The sequence below is a fragment of the Quercus lobata genome, chromosome 4, assembly GCF_001633185.2.
Source record: "Quercus lobata isolate SW786 chromosome 4, ValleyOak3.0 Primary Assembly, whole genome shotgun sequence".
NCBI lineage: Eukaryota > Viridiplantae > Streptophyta > Magnoliopsida > Fagales > Fagaceae > Quercus > Quercus lobata.
In genome coordinates, this window is record NC_044907.1 from 48,684,760 (window position 1) to 48,703,495 (window position 18,736).

Genomic DNA, 18,736 nt, shown 5'->3' on the forward strand with positions numbered 1-18,736 from the left:
TTATTAAATGATACACTCGACTACATCATATTTTATTTCACTTCCTGAAGTTTTTATATTACAATACAAACACTTGTATAGATTGATGAACCAAACAAATAAAAACAGTAGGGTGAAAGCACAGCCAGCAAGCAAAATTAGGATTTAGCCATCTTACATATTTCACAGAAACACCAGGCAAAAAATAGACAATCGCCATCACAACCCTTACCCCTTAACCTTTTGAACTACATCGCAGAAAATGTACATAAAATACAACAAAAACTTAGATGTTGATAGTGGCTTCCCATAGTCTAAGAAGTCCATTACGACCACCACTGCATATCCTTTTCCTCTCAAGGTCCGAAGCTACACATCTTACCTGGATACCACAGAAGAGGCCAAAGTCAAACAGTGAATCAAGTAACCATGAATCTGTATGTAAGGCATCACACATTGTAAGATTTCAATTTGTGACATTTATTGCTTTAATTTTAGCATTTGTATCTTTTGTGTCATGCATAAACCATGTATTAAGAGAAACCAATCACTATGATCATATTAAATCTGCATCCCTTGTTTATGCCCATGCATATTCTCGCTCTATGCTTTATTTAGCAAATAGCTTACAAAATGACTTGTCATCAAGCAAGCTCCATTTATGTTAGTTTGATTTTTGTTCTAATTGAGTTAATTCTCAACAACTAGAAGAATAACCACCACCAGTTGGGTGAGTTGGTAAGCAGGGGGGGTGACAGTTTGAGCTGTCAGGTTCGCAGCATATACACAACTAGATGAATAAGATAAATACACAAATTACAATAATAAAATAAAAAACAAAAATTTGTAATTGGAGCAATATGATCCCACACCAGAAGTAATGAACTTCCTGAGATAAATATGTGCTCTAGGTTTAATAAGTTTCTCAAACGTTAACTTGCACACATATATTACATATTCATATACATATAGGGAATAAAGGAAAACTTGAATTTACAAGGACAATCCAAACATGAATTCCCCTTCCCCCTCCACTCAGGGCCAAATCTTATCCAACCCCCCCCCCCCCCCCCCCCCCCCAAAAAAAAAAAAAAAAAAATAAGAAGAAGAAGAAGACAATCTAAGCATAAAAAAGGGCTGGGGGAGAGTCTAACAGAACGGCTGAGAAATATGAGATAAACTATGTACGATTACACCAGCATACAACACAATTTTGGATAAGAGCAGAGCCAAGATTTGAATCTACATACCACATGAACAGTATCATGCATCACTAGATGTACTCTAATAAAACATATATACTATATTCAGTTGCCTTTTAGCATTTTTAAGTAGATAAAAGAAGCTTCGCATTTATTGATTGTGTATATAAAACAACAAAAATTCATCCATTTCTTGATTAAAATATCTTTTTGAAACTTTGAAATACTAAAATTTTGAGTAATGAAATCTCAAAATATTATGACACAACTTTAGTGTGGCTCCACCCCTGAATGAGGGATCAAATAGCCATAATACAAGCAGAAAGTAAAGACATACAACACATACCATGGCAACCGTCCTTGGTGGGGTTCGATAGAGTTGCCAACCAGCAATTTTTGAACCTGTACTAGAGAAGCCACCAAGTCTCTCTTGAGGCCGTTGAAAGAGAGACATAGAATTATCAGCTGCTCCAATACCTAACCAGTGTTCCCCAGCACTGATAGATAATATAGCAGCATTATGAATGGTAACATTCTTCATGCACCTTATACCACCTGCACAAATTGCAAAGTTAATCTTAATGAAAGAAGAAACATCTAAATCTTGGCTCTTACCCTCATCTTGTGATGCATGATACTGTTCATTTGGTATGTAGATTCAAATCTTGGCTAGATAAAGTCAAGCACTAAAAAAGTACTATAATGAACAGTGTCATGCATCTGTTTAGATAAGGTCAAGCACTAAAAGAAGCTGATCATCCAAGGAATGGAAAGAAAGAATTTTCACTAATAAAGAGATCATCAATGCTCTTACCCTCCTCATTTTCCCAAAACCGCAACAGTCCATCAGTTGAACCTGAAAAAGGACATCATATTTAATTTCACAAAAGCATTGCTACCCTAAAATTCTTGGAGTAACCAAGGAAGACATGGAAAGAACATGGCATACAGAATGGGTGATGAGGTTCAACCTGTTATTATTCCTTTGTCCAATGGGGAATACTCAACACATAATATTGGACCAGCATGGCATGCCAAAACAGCATCACAAGTTCCCCGTGAAACAGACCATGCTCTTGCTGTCCAATCATCACTACCAGTAATTAGAGTATCTTCAACCATTCTTATTGACCTGCATATTTTACACACAAAATCGTGGAGTCTTTAAACCCATCCCTAGAAAATATAAAAGCAACAAAAAAAATATTATATGATCCTTTCTCTTACCGAATCCATTTTGTATGCCCTAACAGCTTGTGCATCTGCCTACCTGCACGGATGTCCCAAATATTGGCAACCCTGTAACGCAAGTATTACCAAGTTGGCTTCCAGGTAACAAGCCAGATATGAATATCCAAATTTGATAATAATTGTGACTTTCAATAAACATACGCATCTCTGCCAGCAGCAGCAAGGATTCCTGTTGAGTCATCGTACTCCATGCATAGAACTGCACTAGAACAACGACCTACTGTTGCCACACACATATCAGTTCTAACATCCCACATCTTTACAGTACCATCATGGGCTGCAGTGAGGACACGTTCACCAGACAGCATGCGCACACAGCTAACCTACAAAGACAGACATACACATTAATTCAGTTACAATCATCAACTAGATATATCGTTACTACTGCTCTCCATAATGTCTTCATTGCTTAGCAGGAAAGAAAAGGAAGAAAAAGAAGCTAGCAATTTTGCATATAAGATGTTATCATATATTTATACACATGTATGGGTCAGATTCAAGTTACACCAAGTACAACTCTTTTACTGTTACATTGCATTGGTTGTTCTTCCACTTATACCCTCTGCACACACCTTTCTAGTTCCATAACCAGTCATTTATCAAAGAAAAGATGTGTTGAGCACACAAACCTGTCCATCATGGCCTTTTAGCTCTTCTAGAAGCTGAGTTGTTTGTTTGTCCCATACTAAAACAGACTGATCATCTGATCCTGATACCACCTTTCCTCGATCAGAACTTATTGCACGGACAGTCCTTCATATGAAGCAAGAAAGGAAAGACATTAATTGAAGGTGAATCAAAGAGACAAAGGGAGTACTGCAGATTGGCTTCAATAAATCCACCAAAAAGGAAAAAGGGAAAAGAAAACCTGGTATGTCCTTTCAGAGTTGCCCGCAGTTCAGAACCACGAAGACTAGGATCCCAGATCTTAACCTGCATGATTGTAGAAAAAGAATATACATTGCATCTTTAAAACCTTCACAACATAATACAAAGCCACTCCAGTGAAGAAACTGTAAGATAGAAGAAAACACCTAAATATGTACACTTACACAGCAGTCTGTGCTTCCACTGATAAAGAAACCTGCATCTTCACGGTCACCCACCAAATCCCAAACTTCTCTTCTTGTCACACAATGTAGAGCAGTAATGGCACCGCTATGACCCCTAAGTATGCGAACGTTGGTTTGAATATTTTTCTGACCAGCAGCAGATACATCTTGTTTGCGAGGAGTCCCATTCTCATTTGTGGCTGAACTCAGAAGACAGCAAATCACATTGATACGGTGATAGATTAACTGAAAACAACAAATAATAATACAAGTGTGTAATGTTAATAAAAGGGCTACCTGAACTGCTGCCGTCAGAAGCCCATTTACGAACACGACTAAAAGAGTTTGTTCTGGTTGCTGTATCCCTGCTGAACATGCTCTGAACCCAGTTCCTTCCAATACCAGAAGCCTCGGCAGGCTGCTGATACTCATCTGTGGCATCTTTTGAACGTGGGGATGGCAATCCAGGAGACAACATGGATTGGGCCTTAATAGAAGTGATTCCCCAGTAACCAACACGGAGTTGCTGAATATGTGATAAGAATCCTCTGAGTTTTATCTGCAACAAACAGGTGATAGAAAACTTTTAGCAACAGTACCCATAATCAGAGCAAAACTTCGGTTTAATAAAATCAACAGGAAAGGGGAAGAAAAAATCAAAACACAAAATAAACAATGAGATGAAAAGAAAGTCGAAAAACAAATATTAACCTTCCAGCTCAACACAAAATGACCAATGAGATGAAAATGTGAGAAAAATTAATTACTCCTTATGAATTTGATTTAATGACCATCAACCCAAGAACTGGTGAAATGAAAAAACAAAAAATCATTAAGACAAACATTGGATTGCAGAAAACGGAAGCATCATTAGACAATGCATTAACCAAAACAAGAGTAACAGATTGTTTTAGAAGACCCCCACCTACCCCACTCCCCTCAACCACTCAAACTCAAGATCTCCCCCCCCCCCCCCCTTGGCTAGCCATAGGCCCACTCTCTCTTTTCTTTTCTTTCACACAAACAAAAAAAATGCACACACCCCCTCAATCTCTCTCAAACTCCCACTGGTGCACCACTCCACCACCACCTCCAACATCATTTTTCCAGCGGGATGCACTGGAAAAATCCATTGGAACTTCTTGGGCTCTTTCATCTCAAAATTTTAAGGTAAAACTCTAAACTTTTGGTAGATTTTCATGTTATTGCTAGACTTACTTCTAATCTAAGCTTTTTGAGTGATATTCATGTAAGTATATGATTTTTGATTTGGTGGAATTGTTTGATTAATGGTTTATGGTTTTTATGCAAATGATGGCCATTTGAGGTTTCTGCTTAGCTAAAATTTGGGGGTTTTGGGTTTCTAATATGAAATAGTTGGTAAATCTAATTTTTCATTGCTATTGAGTTTATTTGGAGCTAGTTAAGGGTTTAGATTGGTTATTGTCTTGGTGGATATTGTGATATATCTTGTTTCATGAGTCTCTCTTGAAAATGTTGTATAAATCTTGTGGAAACAACTTATAAAGTTTAGGATCTTAAGGCCAAAAAGGAATTTAAACAAAAACAAATAGGAAAGGCTTTGAATGGCTTATAATTATAAGTTGGAGTTTATGACTAGCAAATCTATTGTTTAGTGGCTTTGTAAGTCAAATACATGTGAGATTAAGATCTTTGGGCATGACTAAAGGGAATTCTATGAATGTGGGAGAATTTGCTTAAGGGGCTTAATCTTTTCAACTTAAATTATCGTGTGGATCTAATGACTTTTGACTCATTTTGATGAGATTTTTTTAAGCTAGGCCTTGCCAACTTGATGGAAGACTTATAGCTAACTGGGTAGAACGATGTCCACTGAGGATTTTTGGAAGAGTTTGGGTATAGCTGATTTATCCATGCGAATAAGAGTTTTGTCTTAAAATGAGGTGGGTAGGATGACACCCAAATTCTAAATATTTAAGTTTGCCTAAATTAGTCACTTGTTTAGCAATTTTCTATTTCATAGGTAGGTGCAATTTCAAGCTTTATATGTATCTTGGTAGGTTTGCTTGGCATTCTTTAGGTTTTAGCTAACCACTTTTGGAGCTTTGGAAATTAGGCTTTTTGCAGGTTGCAAGGTAAGTAGCTTCTTAATAGGATTTTAGAAAAATAATCATATTGCATGAAATGTTGTTTTGAGGTTGAACACATTTTTGGAAAATTGATTGTGGAACTATATTTTCCTAGAAAGTTTTGTTCTGTAACCCTTAATATATATATATATATATATATATATATGTGTGTGTGTGATTATATATGAAAAGTGCATCTTATTTGATATTGCATATGGGGAAATGCATGAATTGTTGGTATAGAAAATAATATGAGCATCTTTGATTTAATCCTTTGATTATGGATTTTATGAATTTATGGTATTATTTGGAAATTCTAAAGAGTAATGATGCTTATCTTGACATGTGTTATTGGGGAAATTAATGCAAACACTTTTGACAAGGAATGATTTTGAAGACTTCAAGAACTTTGTGGATATCTTGGGCATTTAAAGATTTTATGAAACTACTTGGAAATAAACTATGTATTTTGAGTACATGTAATTTGTGAGCTCTTTATGTCGTTTTTCCCTTGTTGCGTGACATGCCTTTGTGACGACGTTTCTGTGATGACTCATCATGTGGCATTGGGTGAGGTTTTCTAGCTTTAAAATGATATTGAACATAGTTATAACTCACAGTGATATTATGTAGATTTATGTAGTTTGATGGTGGTTATTTTGAGAAACTTTGTGTTGCATTATTTCAATCATTCTTGTCATATTATTACTGAAAAGGATTTTGCAGAATTCAAATAGAAATTCTCAAATTATAACATGTTTTGTAATATTATCATCATTATGAAACTTGCATTTTCCCCACCAATTAATTATGCTACTAATTGGACTTTGTCTCATTCCATTCTTTTTGAAGCAGGTTTTGTTACTAGCAATAGTTAGGCAACTACAATTGGAGGCTGGACTTTTGAGGTGGGACTCAAGAATTTCCATCAGCGTTGTACATCCCAGAGGAGACTTGACTCATTTATTTTGTATCTAACAATGTTGATAACATTTATCCCCATTGGACAAGTTATTGATATATAATTATTATTCAGATGGCATGCCCAATCATTAACACAGACGTTTCCTGCCTAAGCCTCAACCACTTCCCAATTTTGAAGTCTCCGTGAAACACAGCCCCGAGTCTAGCAATGAGTATCAAACTCACCAGAAAATCTATCCTCTGGAAATCTATTTATCATCAATTATGTTAGTGTAAAGAGCATGCTTCAGTATTCCATCAATCAACATAAAAATAACTGGAGAGAGAAGGCATTCTTTAAAGAAAATTGGAGCTAGTCAAAAATACTGGTTTTCATTTCCTCCTTTACATCGGTATGGGTGGATTTCGCAGTTTTTTTATTGAGTCTAAGTTGTTTCAATTGGTAGTTGAGGAGGGAGGGAACTTTTTCTCCCTTTAGATTTTTGATTGGGGAAAATATTTCATGCAATCAGTTTGTATGGGTAAGAATGCACTTTGGTTAATGCATAACATAGAACATACTGTGATTGGGGCCAATCCTAAGCATTTTTTCACGATTAGAGAAGGAGATAGTGCTTACACTTTGCAAAGGGGTTCCAATTCGTTTGGTCAGTACTTAACAGTGACAGAACTAAAAGTATGAGGCCTTAGGAGATCTATCATTATTCGAGCAGGCAAGGTACAACATGGTTGGGGGGCTTTTGGGATTGAATTAAGAAGAATGTTGGAACCTACCCATTATGCGTTGGGTGGTGCGAAATTTATACCTCATAGGCCTAAGCAATTTTCAGAGATTCAATTTTCTCGGACCTTTGTAGAAACTGTGAAAGGTCCTATACAGGAAAGGGACATGAAGCAATTTCAGCAGCCCATCATCAAAGAGAAGGGGAGGAATAGATTAGCGGAGAAAAAAGCAGAGTATCCAAGAGACAAACCATGTGCACAGGTTGTGGTTTTTGAATCTCAAGCTGGAAAATCTTTACCAACTGCCGTGGATGGTGTTGAGGGGAGAGATCGTTGTATTAATGTGGAGCATAAATTCGAGGCGAAAAATCTGGAAGGAAATAAACACAGATTTCCCTTGAGGTTTAATTTGAATTCAAAATATGGTGTTGTTGGGAAAGAGCGTGAAATTAGGACTTCATGTTGGTTACGGAAGGGGCTGATTGTGGAGTTGAATGAGAATGGAAAGAGGAAGGTTATGTGGGAGCATAATAAAGGGGCTGATAAATCTGCCAGTTGGGTAGCAAAGGGGAACAAGGATTCTGTTTTAGTTGCTGAGGGATTGGGCCCATATATTTCACAAGCCCACCCATTAATGGGCAGTACAAAAAGCATATTAGGCCCGTGTGGTTTTGAGGATGGGGAATGTTCCAAATCTTCCCAAGCTAACTGTGGCCCAAATACAATAGTGGGACTGGGCCCATACAAGCAAACTGCTCAAGATCTGTTGGGTAATAAAAACTTTAAGGCTAGCGAGAGTTCCATTAGTGGAATAAATGCTCTGGAGCCTTCTATTCAGAATGGTATCTCTATTCAGAGTTCAGGTAGGAGTGAACTCACTGCCACGAAGGAGCTTGAGAGCTCAATGGCATCGGCTAACACAACAGAGCAACCAGCGATGTCGCCGAAGGTACAGCACAGCCCGACGCCACTCACTCAGCCACCCACTGTGCCGACAGGAGCATTGGTGGTGGCCCAAGCCTCCCACGTACCATTATTGGCGATCAATGCTCCAAGTGGGTCGAGGTTGGTGCCGGTGGTGTCCTCGGCCATGATTTCGGAACCAGTAATGACCTTTATTGACCCGATAGTGTCGGCGCTGGTGTCTTTGAATTCTCAAGTGGCATCTGATGATGGGGATGAGGATTTTGTGGGTTCAGAAGGATCGGCTCCTACTAATAGTGATTCTAATTTTGAGGGAGCTCATCTACCTGGTCCAACTATTAAGGAATTGGTCGGAGATTTGGATAAGTCTTGGGGTAATTCCAAAGACTGAATACTACAATTGCATGATGCAAGGCAAATAGTGCTTCCATTGTCACTATATCGATCTCCAGATTGTATGTCGGTCTGCTTAAGCTTGGAGGGAGACGGTGTACCAGGTAATGTTTCTACCATTAATGAAGGGCAAAGGGGTAGTTGGGCAAATGAGGGTGAGGGGCTAGTAGAATCTTCATCCATGGTTCCTAGGTTAGAGAATGAGATGTGGGAATCTGATGAAAGGTTGAGGTTTTGTGAGAAAGGTGATGAGCCATTGGTTGTGGTACCTTTGGCCACTGAAGGTCCTTTGGAGTTGGTGTCTAGTCATGTGAAAGAGTTTGGATGTAAGGAGAGTGGGGATAATTGTCAGATATCACAATGGATAACCAATAGGATAAAGGCTTTCAAGAAATCTGTGGGCACTTCGTTGGAAGGTTTTGAGTAGCAAATTACGGGATTGTTATTAGCTATAGAGGCCAAAAAAAATATAAACAGAAAATTGTGGTGGGTGATCAGACGAAGATGGTAAAGTCAGGCCAAAAAGGTCAACGGGAGTTGAAAAATTTGTTGTCATCTTTGAATGTTGAGCATGATCCAAGTAAACCAAGGAGTGCAAGTATTGAGCGGGCTACTGTGCCTTATTAATGAGTGTGAAGATTATTTCTTGGAACGTTAGAGGGTTGAATGAGCAGGATAAGAGGCTCAGGGTTAGAAATTTGATTGGGAAATGAGAGCTAGATGTGGTTTGTCTTCAAGAAACCAAAATGGGGCTGATTAATAGAGCGGTAATTCGTAGCTTGTGGGGTGGCCAACATGTAGACTAGTCGGTCTTAGGTTCTTGTGAAGCTTCTGGAGGGGTGTTAGTGATGTGGGACACTCAGGTAGTGAATAAAATGGAGGAAGCAGTGGGGAGATTTTCGGTCTCTTGTAAGTTTACAAGTGTGTCAAATCAGTTTGTTTAGGTGTTTACTGGTATTTATGGTCCTAATTTACACCGTGATAGGAGGTTTTTATGGGAAGAACTCCGTGGCTTGAATAGCTAGTGTGTGGGTAGTGACTTTAATGTGGTTAGGTTCCCTTCCGAACGATTGGAGTCTAATTCTTTCACTGCTACCATGCGGGAGTTTTCCAATTTTATTTCGAAACAGGGTCTCATTGATCTGCCATTGCAAGGGGGTACTTTTAGTTGGTCAAATTCTCGAGAAGTTGCTTCAAAGGCTAAGCTGGATAGATTCTTGTTTTCTGCAGATTGGGAGGATAAGTTTTCTACAGTTTCTCAAAGACGAATGTCTAGGTTGTGCTCGGATCATTTTCCAATTGTCCTTAAGAGTGGATCTTTCTAGAGAGGGAGTAGGCCATTTAGATTTGAGAATATGTGGCTTAAGGATGAGGGTTTTGTGGATAGGGTTCGGTCTTGGTAGGAATCCTATCAATTTCATGGTGCACCGAGTTTTGTTCTAGCCAATAAATTAAAGCTCTTAAAAAATGATTTGAATAGATGGAATGTGGAGGTGTTTGGATTAAAAAATTGTGGAAGGAACTAAGTGTTCTAAAGAATAAGGAGGATAGTCGAAGTTTGTCAGTGGAGGAAATGGTAGAAGTGGGAAGAATTCGTGATGAGTTAGAAAAAGCTACTCTGTTGGAAGAAATATGCTGGAGGCAGAAATCTAGAGTTTTCTGTGTTAGGAAAGGAGACAAGGATACTAAAATTTTCCACCGTATAGCTAACTCTCACAGGAGGGTTAATTCTACTGATAGACTTATGGTGGATAGGGAGTTGTCTTCGGACCCGATAGCCATAGCATATTGTATCTCTCAGTTCTATAGGTAACTTTATTTTGAGGATGTGGCTCATAGACCTGTTTTAGATGATGTGGATTTTTCTAGTATTTCGATGGAAGATGCAAGTTGGCTAGATAGGCCTTTTGAGGAGGAAGAGGTTTGGGGTGATCAATGATTTTAATGGTGAGAAGGCACCTAGCTCGGATGGCTTTTCCATGGCATTCTTCCAGTCTTGTTGGTGTGTTTTGAAAACAGAAATTATGGTTGTATTCCACAATTTTCATACTCAGGCAGTATTTGAGAAGAGTCTTAATGCTTCATTTCTTGCCCTTATTCCCAAGAAAGTGGATGCTGTGGAGGTAAAGGACTTTCGGCCTATTAGATTAGTTGGTGGGATTTATAAGATTATTTCTGAGGTGTTGACAAATCGGCTACGTAGGGTGGCACATGGGCTTATTTCGGATTCACAAAATGCCTTTGTGAAGGGTAGACAAATTTTGGATTCCGTCTTGATTGTTTCTGAATATATTGATAGTAGAGTAAAAAGGTCAGGAGTTCCAGGTGTGTTGTGTAAATTGGATGTGGAGAAGGCGTATGATCATGTGAGTTAAGACTTTTTAATGTACATCCTTCAGCGTTGTGGTGTCTCAGAGAAATGGAGAAATTGGATAAGGTATTGCATTTCAACTGTAAAGTTTTCCATTCTGATCAATGGTTGTCCGTCTGATTTCTTTGGAAGTTCTAAGGGGCTGCAACAAGGGGACCCATTATCTCCATTGTTGTTTGATATTGTGATGGAGGCATTAAGTCGTATGTTAGATGTGGCTGCCTCCGCTGGGCAATTCTCAATCTTTTCTGTGGGTAGTACAACTAATCCATCAATGATGGTGTCTCATCTTTTATTTGCAGATGACACTCTGATTTTTTGTGATGCTGAACCTTATCAGATTGCTAATTTAAGGGCGATTCTTGCTAGATTTGAGGAGGTGTTAGGGCTTCGTATTAATTTGGGGAAATCTGAGTTGGTACCTGATGGTGAGGTGCACAATTTGGAGGCTTTGGTGGGTCTGTTGGGGTGTGGGCAATCTTCTCTACCTTTGAAATATTTGGGTTTCCATTAGGTGCTAAGTTTAAGGACTTATATGTTTGGAATCCTATCCTAGAGAGAATGGAGAGGAGATTAGCAGGTTGGAAGAGAATGTATTTATCTAAAAGGGGTAAGGTGACACTCATTAAAAGCTCACTCTCGTCTTTACCTACATATTTCCTTTCCCTCCTTCCTTTATCGGGTAAGATGGCAAAGCGCATGGAGAAATTACAGAGAGATTTTCTGTGGAATGGGATTGGTGGTGAACCTAAAATTCATTCAATTAATTAGGCCAAGGTCTGTAAGCCTTTGCAGGCTGGGGGGCTGGGTATAAGACATTTGGGAAACTTTAATTCTGCCTTGTTAGGAAAATAGTTGTGGAGGTATGGCATGGAGACTAATGTTTTATGGAGGAGGGTTATAAAGGCAAAATATGGGAATAGTTGGGGTGGTTGGTGTACGAAAAAGGTGACAAGTCCCTATGGGGTCAACCTGTGGAGATACATTAGAAGTGGCTAGTTGAACTTCTCTAAACTCCTAGTATATGATGTGGGGGATGGTACTAGAGTGAAATTTTAGAAGCATGTGTGGTGCAGGGATTGTACTCTCCAAGAGGCCTTTCCGGAGCTTTATTGTATTAGTAGGTCGAAGGATTCCTCAGTGGCTGAAATTATGAGTTGGTCTACCGGGAGGTTTCACTGGAATGTGCAATTTCGTCGTCCACCACAAGATTGGGAAGAAGAAGCCTTTGATCAGTTTATGGGGTTGGTCTATTCTTCGACAGTACAAGGGTTTGGCCCAAATAAGGTTTGTTGGAAGCCTGCAAGGAATAGAAGTTTTGAGGTTAGAGGATATTATAGCTCCTTCTATCCTCCTATTGTTGTTTCCTTCCCATGGAGAATGATATGGCAATCGAAAGTTCCTCCACGGGTGGCTTTCTTTTCTTGGTCTGCTTCTTTAGGTAAGATCTTAACAACAGACAACCTTCATAAAAGATGTGTGATAGTGCTTGATTGGTGTTATATGTGTAAGAGATGTGGGGAGTCAGTGGATCATCTTCTACTTCATTGCTCCATAGCTTGGGAGTTGTGGTCTTTGGCTTTTTGCTTGTTTGGTATTCAATGGGTTATGCCTCATATTGTTCTTGAGTTATTTGAGGCTTGGCAAGAAAAGTTTGTGCGACATCGTCACATTGATAGAGATTAAGTCTTTTTTCTTGCACACTCTCTTTGAATGGAGTGGTATTTTCTCATTTTTCTTGTTCTTCTTTTCCTATTTTTCTTAATCGTTGTACTTTTGTTTCCTAATTTGTGCCCCCATAGTACATCTCCAATGTACTCGGCTTGGCACTTTTTCTTTTATTAATAATATTCTTACGTTACTTATCAAAAAAAAATTATTATTATTATTATTCAGACCTCCATTCTTTTGTGGCCAATGGTCCATGTAATTATTTATAGAGTTCTGACTTACTTTGGGAGCATATGGGGGGTTTAATGTACAAACTTTGTCGATCAATGTTAACACTTGATGTTTGGGAATCATTGAAAGGAATTGTCATAGAAAAAAAAAAAATTTGTAGGTGCTTTTATGTTGTGGATTTCTCCTGCACTAGACCTTCACCGGGTTTGGGGCATGACAAAAATAAGTACATGAAGACAACAAAATAATTTTTTTTTTTTTTTTTTGATAGGTAGAAAAAATTTTATTAAGAAAAAAATAATCAACCCGAGTACATTGGGGATGTACTGTGGGGGAAGAAAGCAAGAACCAAAATTACAATGATCAAGTAAAGCAAGAAGAGAAAAACAAGAACAATGCGACAAAGCCACACTCCAAATAGGGAGAGTATGCAAGAAGAAAGACTTGATCTCTAGTAAGGAGCACTCACATCCCTCAAAGCATCTAGCATTCCTCTCTCTCCAAATATACCACATCAAGCAATGCGGCACACGTCTCCAAAAAACTATATTGCGATGTCGTCTGAATTTACCTTGCCAAGGCTCAAACACCTCAAGTACCTTAAGTGGCATAACACAATGGAGTCCAAACAAACAAAACACCAAAGACCACAACTCAGAAGCTATGGAGCAATGAAGTAGAAGATGATCCACCGACTCCCCACACCTCTTACACAAATAGCACTAGTCAAGAACAATAATACTCCTTTTGAGAAGATTATCAGTTATAAGAATCTTACCTAATTAGGTTGACCATAAAAAGAAAGCCACCCTTGGAAGGACCTTCGATTGCCACACCAACCTCCAAGGGAAGGAGATAGTAGGGGGGGTAGAAAGAAAGATAGAAACTTCTAACCTCAAAACCTCTACTCCTTGTTAGCTTCCAATTGCCATAAACCGATCAAAAGAGACTTTCTCCCAATCCTACGGCGAACGAGAAAATTGAAAATTCCAATGAATTCTCCCAATAGTCCAACACATAACCTCAGCCACTAAAGAATCCCTTGCCCTACTAAGGCAGTAAAGATCTAGAAAGTCTCTTTAAGGGTACAATCCCCACACCACACATGCTTCCAAAACTTCACCCTAGTACCATCCCATACATCAAACCATCGGAGTTCAGAGAAGTTCAGCCAGCCACTTCTAATAAACCTCCAAAGGCTAACACCATACACTCTTGTCACCTTTTTTGTGCACCAACCACCCCATTCATTCCCATATTTCGCCTTTATAACCCTCCTCCATAACACATCTGTCTCTAACCCATATATCCACAACCACTTGCCCAACAAGGCAGAGTTAAAGCTTCTCAACCGTCTTATGCCTAGCCCTCCAACTTGAATTAGCTTACAAACTTTAGCCCATTTCACCAGGTGTAACTTAGAATCATCACTAATTCCACTCCAAAGAAAATCTATTTGTAATTTCTCCATGCGATTGGCAACCTTCCTAGGTATAGGAAGAATGGAAAGGAAATAAGTAGGTCAGGAGGAAAGTGTATTTTTATTAAGAGTTACCTTCCCCCCTTTAGATAAATAAAGCCTTTTCCACCCTGCTAGTCTTCGTTCCACCTTCTCTAATATTGGATTCCAGATTGATGACTCTTTGAATTTAGCTCTCAAAGGAAGTCCCAAATATTTCAAAGGAAGGGAAAAATGCCTACAACCAAACAGCCCCACCAACACATCCAGATTACATACCTCACCAACTAGTACCAACTCTAATTTCCCCAAATTAATTCTTAACCTTGAAACCTCCTCAAATCTATTCAGAATCTCCCTCAAAGTAACCAATTGATTAGGGTTAGCATTACAAAAAAAAAGGGTGTCATCTGCAAATAAAAGATCAGACACCATCATCGAAGTACTAGGTGCAGAATCTACAGAGAAGCCCGAAAACTATCCCTGAAAACTGTCCAGCAGCTGTAGCCATATCCAACATACGGCTCAAAGCCTCCATAACAATATCAAAGAGCAACGAAGATAGAGGATCCCCTTGCCTAATCCCCCTAGAGCTTCCAAAAAAATCCGAAGGACTCCCATTAATCAAAATGGAAAATTTAATAGTAGAAATGCAACACAAAATCCATTTCCTCCACTTTTCTGAAAACCCACAACGCTGCAACATATAAATTAGAAAGCCCCAATTCACATGATCATACGCCTTCTCCACACCCAACTTACACAACACCCCTGAAATCCCTGTCTTCAATTTACTATCAATACATTCAGAAGAAATTAACACAGAGTCCAAAACTTGTCTACCTTTAACAAATGCATTCTGAGAATCTGAAATAAGCTCATGTGCCACCCTTCGAAACCAATTAGCCATTACCTTCAAAATAATCTTGTATATCCCACCAACTAAATTGATTGGCCTGAAATCCTTGATCTCCCCAACATCTGCCTTTTTAGGAGTAAGGGTAAGAAATGCAGTATTAAGACTCTTCTCAAATACAACTTGAGTATGAAAGTTCAAAAAAACTTCTATAATTTCTTTTTTCAACACTCCAACAAGATTGAAAAACAAACCATAGAAAATTCATCCGGGCCAGGAGTCTTATCGCCATTAAAACCATGGATCACCCCATACACCTCATCCTTATCAAATGGCCTATCTAACCAAATAGCATCCTCCTCAAAAATCCTAGAGAATTCCACGTCATCAAGGACAGGTCTATTAACCACATCTTCGGAATAAAGCTACCTATAGAAGAAAGAAATACACTCAGCTATGATCTTTGGAACTGATGACAACTCTCCATCCACCATAAGCCTATCTATGGAGTTAAATCTTTTGTGGGAATTGGCTATATGATGGAAGAATTTAGTATTCCTATCTCCTTCTCTAATACAAAGTACTCTAGAGAAGCCTTTTCAAGCTCCACCTGAATTCTTTCCAAGTCTAGCTTCTCCTCCATTAAATCACAACTCTCCTCAATAGTTTCAAACTTACTAAGATCCTTCCACAACTGTTTTTCTCATTCTTCTACATTTCCAAAACACCTCCCCATTCCAATTTTTCAAATCATTTTTCCACAGCTTCAATTTATTTGCCAACAAAAAACTCGGAACACCTTGAAAATAATAGGAATCCCACCAAGAACGCACCCTTTCCACAAAGCCTTCATCCTTAAGCCACATGTTCTCAAATCTAAACAACCTCCTACCCCTATGCTAGAAGGATCCACCCTCTAAGACAATTGGAACGTGGTCTGATAAAAGCCTAGACATTCTTCTCTGACACATAGTAGGAAACTTAGCCCCCTAGTCTGCAATGAACAAAAATCTGTCCAATCGTGCCTTCGACTCAACTTACCTAGAATTAGAACAAGTAAAGTTTCCTCCTTCCATGTGTAAAGTTTCCTCCTTCCTGGTAAAGTATCTTTGTCAGTGAAGTAAATCATTGGATTACAAAGTCTAATCTAGTTCCATGGAAGATGGAAACATTTTTAGGAAAAGAATTGGAAAACTATTCATAAATTATTTCCACCAATCTTCTTCTCTATAAGCATATGCCAGAGATTTAGAAACATTAGTGATCACTTCTACAATTTAGGTCAGCACCTTCTCTTTGTTATCATCATAAAGAATAGGAATATAAGTGATAAATTACCAAATGCCCCAAAAGTTTAAGCTATTAGGGAATAGTAAATTTAATCATTTAACCATAATTCTGACCCTCCCCTTCACTTGTGAGCCTAAACTTACTCTTAATAATGGAGGCCTAACATGTTAGATTTTTAACATTTTAAATGAGAGGTAGTGTGGAGATAAGGATCGAATTTAGAATCTCTTACTCTGATACCATGATAAATTATCAAATGTCCTAAAAGCTTAAGCTATTAGGAAATGGTGTATTTAATCGTTTAACCATAATTCTAACAATCAGTAGGAGTGTCAAATGGGTGAGTTTGGGTGAGTTTGGGGTGAGCATAATTGGGTTGGGTATATAAAACTCAGTTACTCATTAAAAACCATTTAACTAATTGCTTCTAACCCAAACCCAACCCAACTCAATTATTATGAGTAAACCCCAACCCACCCAATTATCAAAATTACCAAAATGCCCTTAATTGAAAAACTCAAATCTCACAGCTCCACCCAGCCTTATCCTTCTCTGCTTCAAAAATTATTCACAATTAAACAAAAAAAAGCATGAATTGTAAACTCGTAAAGTTTTAATTTTTAGCTTCCGTTATGACCAATCGACCTAAAACGTTATACTACCGTACTTTTTTTTCTCAGCAACCAAACAAAGGAATAACAAATTCTCTTCAAGGATACCACTTTCTCTTCCACCAAAAAAAAAAAAAACTTTTTACACATTGTGGAAAACAAAACAATTGCCTAAGAGAATCCCTTTACTAAGGTAGGGAAGCAGATACTTTTCATTCCAACTTCCGAGCTATTTCCTCAACTGCCAAAAAGAGCATTAAACCAATTGAAATAGGAAGAAGAAAAATAAAAGGGACATTGTTAAAAGAAAATTTTAACCTTTTACCCTCAGATCTTCAAGAAGCTTATACACACACACACACAAATAGAGAATGAATGAAACGGTGTCATTTTAAGGCGCTTAGAGCAGAAGGAAAACCTAGAAAAAACAAATTGAAGAAGAAAGAGTGTGGGTAAGAGAAAACGTCTTCTTCGATGGTTCCGACTCCGACTCCCAACTCTCCTCCAACCTCGCTGTCCTCCGCCTCCGCTTCATCACCACCAGCCATGCGCAGGAGTTGGAAGAACCCATGGACCCCACTCTTGGTCGCGCCTGCATAGCCGAGCCATGGCAGCTCTTGTTAGTCACTAACTCCGCCATTGTTGAGAGAGTGAAGCAAGATTTTGGTGTTTCTGGGTTGGTTGCTTAGGTGGGTTTAGGAATTTGAATATGTGATTGGAGGCTGAGAAAATGAAAGAAAATTTTAAAATTTGAAAAACCTAGTGACATGATTAGAGAGGCTGAAAGAGGGGTAGGGCTGAGTTTTTTTTTTTTTTTTTAATTTTTATTTTGGATGGAAAGGGCTGTGTTGGATTTGGGTTAATTGTTTTTGGGTTAAATGGGTCTCAATGGGTTTTTAGTTAAAACCCAATAATTATTGGGTCTAATTGGGTTGATGTCCATTTAACCCAAATAATAATCAAGTGGGTTTGGGTTCAATTAGAGTGGGTGAGTTTAGGCGGGCAAATGGGTTTGGGCTTATTTTGCCACCCCTAACAATCAGCATCCTACATTTCAATTTTTGACTAAAATACAATGCATTATGTTGCATCTCCAGACATTCCCTACACCACATCTATTCTTCCTGCAGAAACATCTTAATTCTTATAGAATTGAGTAAAACAACAAAGATAAAATCACACAATACAAGAAATCCCAAGTACATAAAGGTGTCTGGCCATGATGAATACCTCATCACAAACACATACGCTCAGGGGAAAGGGAAATCAGTACGCCACAAATATCAGAAAATTTAACATTCAAATGTAACCCAGCCTCCAAAAGAAATGTAACTTACAAACTGCTTATATCCAATGTTGTTCTTCTCTGCTATTGTTTCAATCATGTACCAAGCATTAGTATCAGGAAGTCCCAGCCCAGCCTTTATGAAGAAATAAAAGAAATTCAGAACTCAAAAGAAGTCACTCATGTATATGTATATGGTGAGGGTATGGAAAAAGGTAAAAAGGAATAAAATAAGTGAATAAAGAGAATGCACTACCATGTGTGATGCCACCATAATTAGCTGCACTGCCACAATAGATGCATAATTCGCTGACCTGAGATAAAATCAGATAAAAGCAATATCAAGGAATTACATCACACAATCACTATTTTGTGGGTAAAATCAAATTCGAAAGAAAGAAAG

The 18,736-nt window shown here is 38.4% G+C and overlaps 1 protein-coding gene across 3 annotated transcripts in view; it reads right to left on the reverse strand.

Moving 5' to 3' along the window:
• Window positions 1-18,736, reverse strand: part of LOC115986785 (DENN domain and WD repeat-containing protein SCD1-like) — a 42,710-nt gene continuing 23,974 nt past the window's right edge. For 2 of the 3 annotated variants that reach the window (XM_031110091.1, XM_031110090.1), the window contains exons 21-32: window positions 18,590-18,647; window positions 18,386-18,469; window positions 3,782-4,043; window positions 3,485-3,684; window positions 3,301-3,365; window positions 3,062-3,185; window positions 2,574-2,755; window positions 2,409-2,480; window positions 2,153-2,313; window positions 1,996-2,037; window positions 1,528-1,736; window positions 1-361 (exon numbers count right to left, since the gene is read on the reverse strand). In XM_031110091.1, the coding sequence (XP_030965951.1) occupies window positions 266-361; window positions 1,528-1,736; window positions 1,996-2,037; window positions 2,153-2,313; window positions 2,409-2,480; window positions 2,574-2,755; window positions 3,062-3,185; window positions 3,301-3,365; window positions 3,485-3,684; window positions 3,782-4,043; window positions 18,386-18,469; window positions 18,590-18,647 (1,555 nt within the window). In that variant the 3' untranslated portion in view covers window positions 1-265. Of the gene's footprint in view, window positions 362-1,527; window positions 1,737-1,995; window positions 2,038-2,152; window positions 2,314-2,408; window positions 2,481-2,573; window positions 2,756-3,061; window positions 3,186-3,300; window positions 3,366-3,484; window positions 3,685-3,781; window positions 4,044-18,385; window positions 18,470-18,589; window positions 18,648-18,736 lie in introns of those variants that run through there. The other variant, XM_031110092.1, reaches the window with a different exon arrangement.